Raw genomic sequence first — 14465 nt, 5'->3', positions numbered from 1 at the left:
TATCATAATGGATGTGAGTTTGCTCGCTGAGCTGGAAAGTTAGTTTTCAGACGTTTCATCACCATGCTAGGTAACATCATCAGTGAGCCTCTGACGAAGCGCTGGTGTTATGTCCCGCTTTCTATTTATCTGGTTAGGTTTCCTTGGGTTGGTGATGTCATTTCCTGCATTGGTGACCAACATGACCAACATCACCAACGCAGAAAATGACATCACCAACCCAAGGAAACCTAACCAGATAAATAGAAAGCGGGACATAACACCATCCGGTCCAGGGTTCGCTCTGTGGAGCAGGACGAGACGTGCTGGCATTTCTTCTTTCAGAAGGTGCACAAAGAGAGCTCTGTGCTTAGCCGGCTGAAGGAGGACGGCGGCTCGGTGACGTCGTCTCGGCGACGTCGTCTCGGCCCGACATTTTGAGGATCAGCAGATCCTTCTATGCCGGACTACACGACGTGAAGCCCACAGACAGCATGGCCTCCGAGTCGTTCCTGTCGTCTATCACGGAGGACTTAGACAACGGCACAAGGGAGTGGCTAGACCGGCCGATATCCCTGGACGAGCTGACCAGAGCCCTCGAGTCCTTGGAGAGGAATAAGACTCCCGGGAGCAACGGCTTACGGGTCGAGCTGTATTCCGCTCTGTGGGACCTGGTCGGCCAGGACCTGCTGGAGGTGTACGATAGTGCGCTTTGGGCAGGGGAAATGTGCAAGTCCATGAGGAAGGGCATCATCACCCTCATTTACAAGAGGAAGGGGGAGAGGCAAGAAATTAAGAATTGGCATCCCATTTCACTATTGAACGTGGACTACAAAATCCTGGCCAAGGTCATAGCCAACCAGGTCAGGTCTGTCCTGGAGTCGGTGATTCACCCTGACCAAACCTGTGCTGTGCCAGGCAGGAAGACCGCTGAGAGCCTCGCGCTCATCAGGGATACGATCGCCTACGTACAGGACAGGCGGGTGGACACCTGCCTCGTCAGCCTGGACCAGGAGAAGGCCTTCGACAGGGTCTCTCATGCTTACATGAGGGACGTCCTCTCCAAATTGGGGTTCAGTGAGGGCATCTGCAATTGGATCCAGCTGCTCTACACCAACATCGTTAGCGCAGTTTCGATCAACGGGTGGGAATCAGACAGTTTTCCTGTTAGATCTGGAGTCAGGCAGGGCTGCCCGCGCTCTCCTCCCTTGTTCATGTACTGTGTGGAGCCCTTTGCCGCATCCATCAGGAAGGACGTGAGCCTGAAGGGCGTGACTATCCCAGGCAGCGGAGGCCTTCAGGTAAAGACCTCCCTGTACATGGACAACGTCGCCGCCTTCTGCACCGATCGTCGGTCGGTGAGTAGGCTGTTGGACATCTGCGGCCAGTTTGAACTGGCCTCGGGTGCCAAAGTCAATAGGGGTAAGAGCGAGGTCATGTTCTTCGGGAACTGGGACGACCGCTCCTTCGTCCCCTTCGCCGTCAGTACAGACTACCTGAAGGTGCTGGGTGTTTGGTTTGGTGGAGCTGGGGCGTGCACTAAGACTTGGGAGGATCGTATCACCAAACTGAAGCAGAAGCTGGGCAGGTGGACGCTCCGGTCCCTCTCCATCGCGGGCAAGAACCTGGTTGTCAGGTGCGAGGGGCTTTCGGTACTGTTGTATATGGCGCAGGCCTGGCCTGTTCCCTGGACCTGCGCCGCTGCGGTCACCCGGGCCATCTTCCACTTCATTTGGGGGTCGAGGATGGACCGGGTCCGCAGGGACACCATGTACAAAGACCTGGAAAATGGGGGAAAGGGCGTACCGAACGCCACCCTCGCCCTGATGGCTACCTTTGTGTGTGGCTGCATCAAGCTGTGCGTAGATCCTCAGTACGCAAACACCTAGTGTCACTACTTACTGAGGTTCTACCTGTCCCCGGTGTTGCGAAGGATGGACCTGGCCTCGTTGCCATGGAACGCTCCGAGTAGTTGGACCGTCCCGTACCACCTGTCCTTCGTGGAGAAATTTTTGAAGGGAAACACCTTTGACCACAAGGCCATCAGGCAGTGGTCAGCACATAGTATCCTCGAGACCCTTCGGGAAAAGGAGAGGGTGGATCCCATCGTGTGGTTCCCCACACAGACTGCCAAAGTTGTTTGGCAGAATGCCTCATCGCCAGAACTTTCAAACAAGCACAAGGACATTGCTTGGCTGGCGGTGAGAGGGGCTCTGCCAGTGAGATCCTTTATGCATGCCCGGAATCTCTGCACCACTGCACGCTGTCCTCGAGGCGGCTGCGGGGGGCGGGGTGTGACGAGACTGTCCATCACCACCTTCTGGAGTGTGCCTATGCGCAGGAGGCCTGGAGGGGGATGCAGTGGTATTTGTCGAGGGTCGTCCTGAGCAGCTCCGTGACGCAGGACTCCATGCTCTATGGGCTGTTTCTCGAGACGCACACCGAGACCAACATCAACTGTGGCTGGAGGACCATCAATGCAGTGAAAGACGCTCTTTGGTCTGCCTGCAACTTGCTGGTCTGCCAGCTGAAAGAACTGACCCCGACCGAGTGTTGCAGACTGGCGCACTCCAAGGTCCAGGACTACCTGCTGAGGGATGCACTAAAGCTTGGGGCAGCCGCCACCAAGGGGCGGTGGGGAAAGACCACCGTATGAAAAAAGGGCCCTATCTGGTAACTGGGCCCAGCTGGCACCTTCCCCACTGGTCAAGGGGCCAATTGGGACTGTGCGGGGTGACGACTGCCGGGGCATTTTCTTTGCTTTGTTTTTTTTCCTTTTTTTTTTGCCTTTAGTTGGTGTACATACCCCCTGGGTAACCCGGAGCGGCTTGCATGACTGGGTAGGTGTATAAATATGTTTTATTTTTTATACATTCTATGAATAAAGTATATTTTTTCAAATTAAAAAAAAGTGACGAAACGTCTGAAAACTCACCTTCCAGCTCAGCGAGCAAACTCACGTCCACATCCGTCACATTTTGCAACGTGTGCATTGCAGCTTTGCACCGATAAGAGTCAACGTACGCAACTTGCAATCATTGAGTGAAAGATTAAATATTGATAAGTTATTTCAAAACACCTGGGAATTCAAGTTTGCAAAACAGTCAAATCCCAATGTCCAACTTGGAAAAACAGAACCAAGTTGGCAATTTGTTAGTGAATTTCAAGCAGACACACAACACTGCAAAATGTATATCAGAAATCTGGGGTGTGGTCATGGCGGCAGGGAAGAATTAAATGATGTGGGCTATGAAATGCAGTCAACTGGTGCTGTACACTCTCGGAGCCAGCTGGTGGGGTTTAAGGTTCCAGTCCGAAAAAGACAGAATGCAGTCCCATTATCCATCCCAGATGAATAAAGCAAGGTGGATTTAATGCCCTTCCTTATGTGTTACTATAGAATCATAGAATCTCTACAGTGTGGAAATAGGCCATGTGGTCCATTAAGTCCACACCGACCCTGTGGCCAGCACCCCACCCAGTCCCACTCCCACACTGTAACGCTGCATTTCTCATGGCCGATCCACCTAACGTTTGGACTGTGGGAGGAAACCACAGCCGCCGGAGGAAACCCACGCAGACACTGGGAGAATGTGCAAACTCTACACAGACAGTCACCCAAGGGTGGAATCAAACCTGGGGTCACTGATGCAGCAAGGCAACAGTGCGAACCACTGAGGCACCGTGCCATCCAATTGCGTTCACCATTTCTGCATTACTATAAATGAGAGATTGACTGACAGAAAATTCTACCACTGTTATCCCACAAACAAAGCAGGGGATAACTCTGAGCAGGACTTGGGGCCTTGTCACTAACCAATTCCTATTCTTCTGCGGGGGGAGAAAAAAACAAACATTTTGCAAACAAAAACCGGAAATGTGCAAATTAAAAATGTTAAATGATTTCCCCAAACAAATCACTGCTCAAATTGAAAATGGATTTACCATAATCTTGTGTAGTGATCAAGAATTACTGGCCAGAGTATTTTGATTAAAGGTTACAGCAGTTATACAGAAGCAAAACCCCCGATTGGCAGAGCCAAATGATGGAACATATATTCCTAACATTGGGTATTAAAGTAGACATGAGTAAACATGAATTGTAGTTAATAGAAATATACCAGCAAAGAAAAAAAATCACCTTTAGCATTATGTCTTGACTGAATAACATGGTAGAAAGGGCTGGAAGCTACTTTACAAACAAAGGAGAAAAATAATCAATCATTCCATTAGCTTGTCTTCAGGACATGTAGACCTTGCTCAAGGCAAATAAAAATGTGGAACTTGTATTGAATTCTTTATTTGAAGTGAGCACGTAAATCGTTGGTGTTTTTTGGGCTTCAACTCAGTATTTTGTTAATCAGTTGAAAAGACTGGCAAAAAAAAAACAGCAGAATTAAAGGTTTTGCAACTTCACCCACTACACAGATTTCTACCATATGCATCTGGGCAATGATTGGGAAAAATAAATTGGTGTTGCGACATTTAGAGTTGGATGTGTACAGGTAGTTGGTCTAATTTGCTTATATTCAGCTGAATGAAGCATCGATATTAATGCTGGCTGGCAAGAGGTAGAATAGCATACCAAGGATGGCCTTACAGGAAAGACAGGTGATGGAAAGCGTGGGAGCAGAAACCTTATGCGTAGACAAGGGGATGAGCTCAATGCCAAAGATTTCAGCAAGTGGAAAAAATTCTCACTCATGCCTAATCAGGGCCCCAAAACTTCTTTCATGTGAGAGAACAGTCAATTTTGCTAATCTACTACACAACATTCATTGTATACCATGATCGTACATAAAATAGGGACATTAATTGCAGATAAGAAAACCACTTTCATTATGATATAATAGCGAGTTTTGAGAAGATTTGTAGCTCAGGTTGAGGTTCTGGACCGGAAGATTATCCTGGACGCCTCCGCGGCGAAGAACGAGGCTTGCTGGCCCCTCACCTCACTGAGGTCCTCCGTGACATCGACCCCCATCAACTGCAGAAGGAGCAGGTTCTGCACCCTTTTCTGGAGTCGCGACAGCTTTCTCCGTCTCTCTCTTGCCTTCCGAACACCCTTGAGGACAAAGAACCTCTTGATGTTCTCCTTCACCGTCTCCCACCAGTCGCCTGGCGACTCAAAGAGGGGTTTCACGGTTCTCCAACCGGCGTACTCCCTCTTCAGCTCCTCGACGTTCTGTGGGGTCAACAGAGTCGTGTTGAGCTTCCGCGTCCCCTTGCCGGCCGGCTGGTCGTCATGTAAGTGACAGTCGGCCAGCAGGAGGTAGTGGTCGGAGAAGAACACCGGCTCAACACCGGTGGACCTGACCGAGAACGCCCGTGACACAAACAGAAAGTCTATCCTTGAGCGAATAGACCCGACTGGCCGCGACCAGGTGTACCTCTGCTGCGTTCCGTCTGCAGGGATGCTGAAGACGTCGAGCAGCTTGGTGTCCTTCACCGTGCCCATCAGGAATCTGGACGTGACGTCCAGTTGACTCCCCCCACCCGCTGTCCCCACGCCGGATCTTCCATCTGCATCGATGATGCAGTTGAAGTCTCCGCCCAGGATGACCGGCCTGGACGTAGCCAGCAGGGGTGGAAGCCGCTGCAGGACGGCCAACCGCTCGTTCCATACCACTGGGGCGTACACGTTGATCAGCCTCAGGGGAGCGTTCCTGTAGGTGACGTCAGCCACTAGGAGGCGCCCCCCCCACCACCACCTGAACATGAGATGGTGAAGTCGTGCCCCCGCAGCAGAATAGCCAGGCCCGAGGAGCGACAGTTGTTACCCCCCCCGACCAGATCGAAGGCCCACAGGTCCAGGCGCCTGACCATTTCCCGTACCTGCCGAGGTGCAGTATCCCGCACTCCTGCAGAAACAGGAGGTCCGCCTTGACGGTGGTCAGGTAGGCCAACGTGGATACACATCTTGCGGTGGACTTGACGCTGTGCACATTAATGCTCGCAACTCGTACCCCCATTGTGGGCAGTGACCGCAGTACCCTCCCCGAGTCCAAGGTCCAGCCCCTCCATCTGTCCCTTCATGCCCATTGCCCGGGCTAACTGCTGGACGCTCTCCGGGCTGAGGAAACCGTCCGTGCTGCCTTCCGGGTGGCATCCCCCCGTCGGGAGTACGGAGGCAGGAGGGTCAGGCTGGGGACGCGTTGTTTCCTCCTTCCTGACTGGCAGTTCCGGGGGGCCCTCCAGTGTCCCAGCGGCACGTGACTGGGTGTCGGAGGGAGCCTCAGGACGCCTCCCGTCACCTGGAAGCGTGGTGCTGCTTTCCTTCTCCCTTGAGATCTTTAACTTCTGCTTCGGGCAGGCCCTCTCCGAATCCCCCTCGTCAGAGGAGCTCTTATAGCCCCCCTGTAGCTGCCTCTTCCCACCTGATGGTTGCGGTTCCTAGGCCCGTCGATGCACCTTCCTCCTCGCTTTCCGGACCGTCGTCCACTCCCCTCGGTCGCCTGTTGCCGCCTCCATCAACTCCGGGTTGTCGGGGGGGGAGCAGGGCCTGCAGGGTCGCTTTGCTGGTCTCGGGCCCATCCTGCGGGGCTGGGCCCTCCTGCATAACCTGGCCCTCCTGCACATTAGTGGGGTCCTTGCTGGGCCCTGGTGCCTTCCTCTCCTCTGGGGGGGCTGGCCCCGCATTGCCCCTGCCGGCGACCTGGGTGTAGGTGGTCCCCCGCTGCGGGCATGCCCTATAGAGGTGGCCCGCTTCCCCGCAAAGGTTGCAGCTTTTCTCTTGTGGGCAATCCTTTGCAAGGTGTCCCTCCTCCCTGAAGTTCCTGCAGATGGTGGCTTTGCAGTCGGCCGCAACGTGACCTGACCTACCACAGGCATGGCAGACTTTAGGTTGCCCTGCATAGGTCAGGTAGCCCTTGCTCCCGCCGATCGCGAAGCTGGATGGTGGGTGTACGACGTTCCCATCCGCGCCCGTCCTCAGCGTCACCTTGACCTGCCTCTTACTGGTCCAGATGCCAAAGGGGTCCATGATGTCAGTTAGGTCCCCCTCCAACTTCACGTACCTTCCGAGGAAGGTCAGGGCATCAACTGCTGGCACATGCGGGTTGTACATGTGTACAGTCACCATACGGCTCCTCTATGCTGGCATCACAAACAGTGGGACAGCGGTCAATACAGAGAGGGGGCCCTCACCTCCTTTCTCCTTGAAAACCTCCAGGAAGCGCTCGCAAAGCTTGGCATTCCTGAAGGCCACGTCGTAAAAACCTCCTCCGGGGAAATCCTGCAGGCAGTAAATGTCCGCAGCAGTGAACCCACAACAGTCCAACAGGACCCTCTTCACGAAGAAGGTGCGGTCCACAGGTGCACCTTCATCCACCTTCTTTACGGAAACACGGATGGTGTTCCGGACCCCCTGACCTGGGGCACGAGCACTTGCCGCAGCCATCGTTGCAGGTTGGCTGCTCCCCTGAACCAGCGTTAGGCCGAAGCCAGCATTAAGATCCACTGGTCGCAAGGGTGCACAGCCAACCCAACGTCTTCCTTTCACCTCCAACACAGCGCTCTCCTCCTCTCAGCCCACAAGAGAGTGGGTCTTTATTTTGTTCCAGATGTAAGCTGGTTCACTGAGCTTGAAGGTTTGTTCCCAGACGTTTCATCACCATTCTAGTTACATCAACAGTAAGCCTCTGACGAAGCGCTGGTGTTATGTCCCGCTTTCTATTTATCTGGTTAGGTTTCCTTGGGTTGGTGATGTCATTTCCTGTTCTTTTTCTCAGAGGATGGTCGATCAGCTCCAAATCAATGTGTTTGTTGATGGAGTTCCGGTTGAAATGCCATGCTTCTAGGAATTCTCGTGCGTGTCTCTGGCTTGTCCTCGGATGGATGTGTTGTCCCAATCAAAGTGGTGTCCTTCCTCATCTGTGTGTAAGGATACGAGTGATAGTGGGTCATGTCGTTTTGTGGCTAGTTGATGTTCATGTATCCTGGTGGCTAGCTTCCTGCCAGTTTATCCAATGTAGTGTTTGTCACAGTTCTTGCAAGGTATTTTGTAGATGACGTTCGTTTTGCTTGTTGTCTGTATAGGGTCTTTTAAGTTCATTAGCTGCTGTTTTAGTGTGTTGGTGGGTTTGTGGGCTACCCTGCTGCCAAGAGGTCTGAGTAGTCTGGCAGTCGTTTCGGCAATGTCTTTGATGTAGGGGAGAGTGGTTAGGGTTATGCAAAATGTGATTCTTGAATCAGATGGGATCCTGGAAACTTGCATCCAACGCTAGTCAGTGATGAACTTAGAGACCAATTTGGGCCTGTGCTTTCTTCAAAGCAGAATAAATTTTTGTTGTTGAGATAAATTTTCTAGACATGTTGTTAAATGTGTGATCCTTCCTAATGGATGAAGTCAGAAGGCTCACAGCACCAGATTATAGTCCCACAGATTTATTTGAGGTAACAAGCTTTCAGCGTGCTGCCCTTTCATCTGGTGACTTCACCTGATGGGGCAGCACACCAAAAGCTTGTGATTTTAAATAAACTTGTTGGACAATAACATGGTGCCATGTGACTTCTAACTTGGTCCACCCCAACCCAACACAGGTACCTCCACATCATGACTTCTTAATAGTAGTTACAAACAATTAGGAGGGACAGGTTTCTAACTGATTTATCCTTCCTGCCACACTGGAATTTGTTGGCTAAGGCTAATTTTTAGCACGTTGTCATAACATAAGCCAGAGATGAACTGGATCAAGATATCAAGGTTTCATACTGTGTACTGGTCAGTGTATTTCACAGCTGAGAAACTGGAATAGCAAGCAATTTTACTGGAACAGAAGTATTAGATCATTTTCAGTGGAGAATGTGAAGCAACATCTACGTGACCGAGATGTAGGAGCACAGTGTGCAAAGAAGGAAACTTGTGATGAGAGTATTTAATTGCCAATTCTTTCGTCATATTAATGGAGGCACTCCTGTCTCCTGTCAAGAATTAATGTCTGTGAGATAGACAGAGAGTTTCTGTTTCCAGTCTGATCTTTTTTTTCTCCCCCCAAAAGTGAATTTTATTTCCGCAAATGTGGTTCGGTTCTTGATTTATTAATTACACTGAAATATAACACCCTCACTGACAGTCAGGATATGTTGCCTCACTTCCCTCAGCTCGAGTCTTCCCAATCTTGTTGCATTACAATATCCGCAATTTCCTTATGCTAAGAAAAGTTACATCCTTCTCCAAGGACTTACTGAATGGGAAGGTGGAAAATTGCTGAAAATTGGAAGAAGCATTTTTGGGCATTCACAGGGGTCTAAAGAGAAGCTCAGGTTAACAACTCGGGTGCAGGTTCTTTATCAGAACCGATTTTTCTATCGATGTTTACATTCACGTTGTCCAGGATCGTACATTTTTTTAAAAAATAGATTCATTTTGATTCCTCCCTACGATGGCCTAGTGATTACTAGTATCGCTTGATGGGTAATGCTACTAGAGGTTCTGAGTGAGATTAGATTCTTAGTTAGTGCTGGTCTTGGCTGGTATAACAGAAGAAATATAAGGTTTGGACTTGAGTAACAATTGATCTGCCAAGTCTCCTCCTCCAGTCTGGCATATAGTGAGAAATGTTGGCCAGGACGCCAAGTGAATGTAAAATGTTCATCGGTATTGAGCCAGTAGACTATGTAACTAGATTACTTGACACAGTTCATGTCAAAACATGGGGTAATATTGAGAGTAATAGATACTTGAGGCAAGATGTATAAGGTTTTAATCCAATTGCAGATTTTGTGAAATCCAGAGTGTTCAATCTGGGCAGCTCCTGCCTCCTTCTACCCCCATCTACAACCCAACCCCAGTCAATCAAATAGAACATAGAACATTACAGCACAGGACAGGCCCTTCGGCCCTCGATGTTGTGCCGACCTGTCATACCGATCTGAAGCCCATCTAACCTACACTCTTCCACGTACGTCCGTATGCTTATCCAATGACGACTTAAATGTACCTAAAGTTGGCGAATCTACCACTGTTGCAGGCAAAGCGTTCCATTCCCTTACTACTCTCTGAGTAAAGAAACTACCTCTGACATCTGTCCTATATCTTTCACCCCTCAATTTAAAGCTATGCCCCCTCCGTGCTCGCTGTCACCATCCTAGGAAAACGGCTCTCCCTATCCACCCTATCTAACCCTCTGGTTATTTTATATGTTTCAATTAAGTCACCTCTCAACCTTCTTCTCTCTAATGAAAACAGCCTCAAGTCCCTCAGCCTTTCCTCCGTAAGACCTTCCCTCCATACCAGGCAACATCCTAGTAAATCTCCTCTGCACCCTTTCCAAAGCTTCCACATCCTTCTTATAATGCAGTGACCAGAACTGTACACAATACTCCAAGTGCGGCCGCACCAGAGTTTTGTACAGCTTCACCATAACCTCTTGGTTCCGGAACTCGATCCCTCTATTAATAAAAGCTAAAACACTGTATGCCTTCTAAACAGCCCTGTCAACCTGGGTGGCAACTTTCAAGGATCTGTGTACATGGACAATGAGATCTCTCTGCTCATCTACACTACCAAGAATCTTACCATTAGCCCAGTACTTTGCATTCCGGTTACTCCTACCAAAGTGCATCACCTCACACTTGTCTGTATTAAACTCCATTTGCCACCTCTCAGCCCAGCTCTGTAGCTTATCTATGTCTCTCTGCAACCTACAGCATCTTTCGTCACTATCCACAACTCCACCGAACTTAGTGTTGTTTGCAAATTTACTAACCCATCCCTCTACGCCCTCATCCAGGTCGTTTATAAAAATGACAAACAGCAGTGGGCCCAACACTGACCCTTGTGGTACACCACTAGTAACTGGTCTCCAGGATGAACATTTCCCATCAACTACCACCCTCTGTCTTCTTTCAGCAAGCCAATTTCCGATCCAAACTGCTATATCTCCCACAATTCCATTCCTCTGCATTTTGTACAATAGCCTATTGTGGGGAACCTTATCGAACGCCTTGCTGAAATCCATATACACCACATCAACTGGTTTACTCTCGGTTTACAAATCTCAAAACACTATGTCTATCTTTCTTGTACTTTTTTATTTTCTTTTGTGCCCTGTTTAATTTCTGTGGGCCTGGAGAATTGGGAAAGGCTATCATTAGTGCGCTTACCTTGTGGATGAATGACTGATTCGGGTGTCTCGGAGTTCCGATTTCAGTCAGTGAGTAGAGACCTATGCATTAGTGGGGAGGTGCATCACACTGCACATTTGCCACTCACCTTCTTGCTAACAAAGACACAAATTCGGTCACCTTCATTCGCTTAGAGCCATCACCCTAAATCCATTTTCTTCCTGAAGGGAAGAAGACTTTTTTTTACTTTCTGGGTTCTCCAGACATTTTGATTTAAAGTGACCTGTTGTGAATGTCTTTTTCCATTTTTTTAAAAATTCAGATTATTCCAGAGCTAACCATAGCGCATGATCTCATAACACTGCAATCAGTCATTTCTAAAGTTATAAAAATATTTGCATCCACTTACTGCTTAACAATGTTTTTCTTCTTTTTTGTTTTATTCTTTTTATCGTAAAATATCCTAAAGCATTTCACAGCAAAATATCCAAAGCTTTTGAACAAAGGGCCATATGAGATAATATTGGAATGTATCTGAAACTTTGATTCGAGGTTTTAAGCAATATCTTAAAAGAGGAGAAATAGATGCAGAGACTTGAGGAGGGACTCCTAGAGCTTGAGGCCTGTGAAGCCAAAGGCACGGTGCCAATGATGGAATGAAGGGAAATGGGGCCATGCAAGAGGCCCAAATTGGAGGAGTGCAGAGATCAGAGGAGTGCAGCCATGCAAGGATTTAAAAACAAGGATAAGAATCTTAAAACTGAGCTGTTGTTCAACCAGAAAATACATGAGCAGTATTTTTTAGGATCAAGTCAGACAATAGAAAAGACAAATCCTAAACTGTTAGTTTTACCATGGCGTTCTCAAACTGCCTGCCATTGAGGTCTGTTAAGGAACAACTGTATAAATCTTTGTGCAGAGTCTTGTTTTTTTTTGAACTGAGGCTTTGAAGACCATTCCAGAAATGTGTAAACTTTGAAAAGTTGTCAATATAAATCATGAAATGGATCCAAGATAAACGATTTCTTAACATTGCCAGGGTTTCCTATATTCCGACAGTGTTTTGTTTTTTTAAATGTTCTTTGAGCAGAAGTCTCTGGTGATATTGAACAACTAATCTCCACTTGCATTGACTGTCTCAATGTTCTGTATTGTCTCAGATAATCTGAGTATCTCATTTTTCAGACAAGTAACCGATACCAACCGTGGAGATGTAATGTAATCCTCAGTCGTGTAGTCTCCTTTTTCCAGAAAATAACTTGTTGTATAGTATATTGTAAGGTTGCTCTTTTGGTCTTGGGTTTTGCTCCTGCCTAGTAAAATCATGAAAATAGCACACACTCTCACAAGGATTTGGTGCCGCTGAGTAGTGACCTGACTTTCTTCTAAATCTGCTCTGTTATAGCTGCTTGTCTTCACAGACTCTAATTTTTACTTTCTCTTTCCTGACTTCCTTCGAGTTTCATGTTGCTCTCACCTTCCTGGTTCCTGTCTCTAAGGGTTGTAATGATTAGAACCAGGGCCAGCTGAATCTCATTGTCTGAGCTTCTTGATTGTGGGGTTGTTAACCTGGGCCAATCAGAAAGCCCTGGCTGACAGGTATAAACAGAGGATTCAGAAGGTCTCTTCAGTCCAGGCACTGGCTTTGAGCTGACTGGTCAGAGTCATATGCGGTGCACATGTAAATAAAGGGTGACTTCATAAATGGATACCAGCCTCTCTTTATGGTTCAAATTATTTTTGTTTAAATCCATCTGCTTCTAGGTTAAGCCATGCTTGTCATGGTAGAAAAATCATGGGGAAATTTGTGCGTCAGGTATTGTTCAGTGGTAGCATTCTCACCTTGACAGTCAGTTGTAGGCTTTAGCACATTACCTAGGCTCAGTGCCAAACTGGAGGTGATATCTTTCAAATTTAGATATTGCTCCACCTGTCCTTTCCATGAGGTTCCCTGACGCACTTTGATTAAGAGCTGGCGTGTTCTCCCTGCTATCCCAAACAACAATCGGCCATTAGTTTATTTCTTCTATTTGTACATTCTTGTGAGTGAAATGTGGCTCTCATGTTTCCTCCAGGAATGTTTCAGAATGTTGTAAACATTGTGAAAAGTGTTATGTTAACACTTCTTTTTAGAAATGACCCACCACTGGGTGTTCATGTTGTTAAGTATGTGTTTCGATTGAGGTCGTAGTGTTACTGAGATGCTGATGAAGACACAGCTGGATAGAGGATGGGGATTCGGGGTAGAGATTCTGCATCTGTTAAACTTGTGTGATTGGCTTAGGTCTTGCAATGACGGTATAATACAAGTGTAGGGACAATGCTGGCGCAGGGCTCCATCTGACATGCACATACTGATGAAAATAAATGTCTCCTGGACACAGAATCTTGCTTTGCTTTGTTTTACTTTGCTCAGTAGTTACTTATGACTGGACTGTTTACCCACTCCAGTGTTTAGTGCCTCTATGGTGGCAAAACCACTTCATATGGAGAAAAGGGTTAACTTTGGGACCTAAGAATAGCTGCTGAGCGTAGATGGAAGAAGCCTTGACGTTGCAATGCCAGGCCTCGTGCAACTGAGGCCTGAGCCTGTGGGTCCCAGAGGTGGTCTTTCTCATCACCTCCTGTATACAATTCTGGTGTATTAAAGCCTGTTAATGTTCTCTTACCCGAGTATCAATCTGATCTTACTGAAGTGTGCATGTGCTAAACTTAGAGTTTGACAACATCATGTCTGAGTACATCTCTGAAGAGGTGATGATACAGGGCTTCACCCGTTTACCTGTGTACTGCAGTCATGCTGGACAAGAATACACAATCATCTCCAATAATCCTTTGACTCTTTTTCATTGTTATGTCCACAGCATCATTACCATTTGTCATATTGACGCTAAAGGGTAAACCAAACATGCGAGGATTTTACTGCAATGATGACAGCATAAAATATCCATATAAAAAGGATACCATTTCACACTGGCTGATGGCAGCAGTTATTATTCCAGTCTGCATCATCATTGTAAGTGACTGCATTTACTACTTGTTATGAATTCCACTGGAGTGCATTCTTTTACACAAATCAATTATAAATTCTCACTGGACAATATTTGAAAATCTGGCAGCTACTCCCTGCAGCTCAGTGGTGATAAGCATCCATTAGAGTAGAATAGAATTGGAATTTATTGTCACATGTACTTTTTATATGAAAAATGCAATGAAACGTGCCTGTATCAATCAAAAAAAGGTCATACATCATAATAAAGAAAGTAAAATGTTGGTATGGAGCTTTAAGTGGGCCAGAAGGTCCAGAACTCAGGCTAGCGTAACGCTGTGTTAGTTAAACCTTGGTCACAGGTCACTGTGGCATCGCAGTTGGCCATTGTCATACCTGGGCTAAAGAAGTGAAAATAAGTAGACAACCG

The 14465-nt window shown here is 47.7% G+C and overlaps 1 protein-coding gene across 5 annotated transcripts in view; it reads left to right on the top strand.

Annotated features, from left to right (window-relative positions):
- The window catches only part of plpp2a (phospholipid phosphatase 2a), a 101797-nt gene that overhangs the window by 62857 nt on the left and 24475 nt on the right, over positions 1 to 14465 (top strand). For all 5 annotated transcript variants that reach the window (XM_048560003.2, XM_048560005.1, XM_048560001.2 and 2 more), the window contains one exon: positions 13911 to 14062. In XM_048560003.2, coding sequence (XP_048415960.1) covers positions 13911 to 14062 — 152 coding nt within the window. The remainder of the gene's footprint in view (positions 1 to 13910; positions 14063 to 14465) is intronic.

This window comes from Stegostoma tigrinum, chromosome 30 (genome assembly GCF_030684315.1).
Source record: "Stegostoma tigrinum isolate sSteTig4 chromosome 30, sSteTig4.hap1, whole genome shotgun sequence".
Lineage (NCBI taxonomy): Eukaryota > Metazoa > Chordata > Chondrichthyes > Orectolobiformes > Stegostomatidae > Stegostoma > Stegostoma tigrinum.
The sequence above is the reverse complement of the archived record's forward strand: the minus strand, read 5'-3'. Positions and strand labels throughout refer to the sequence as shown.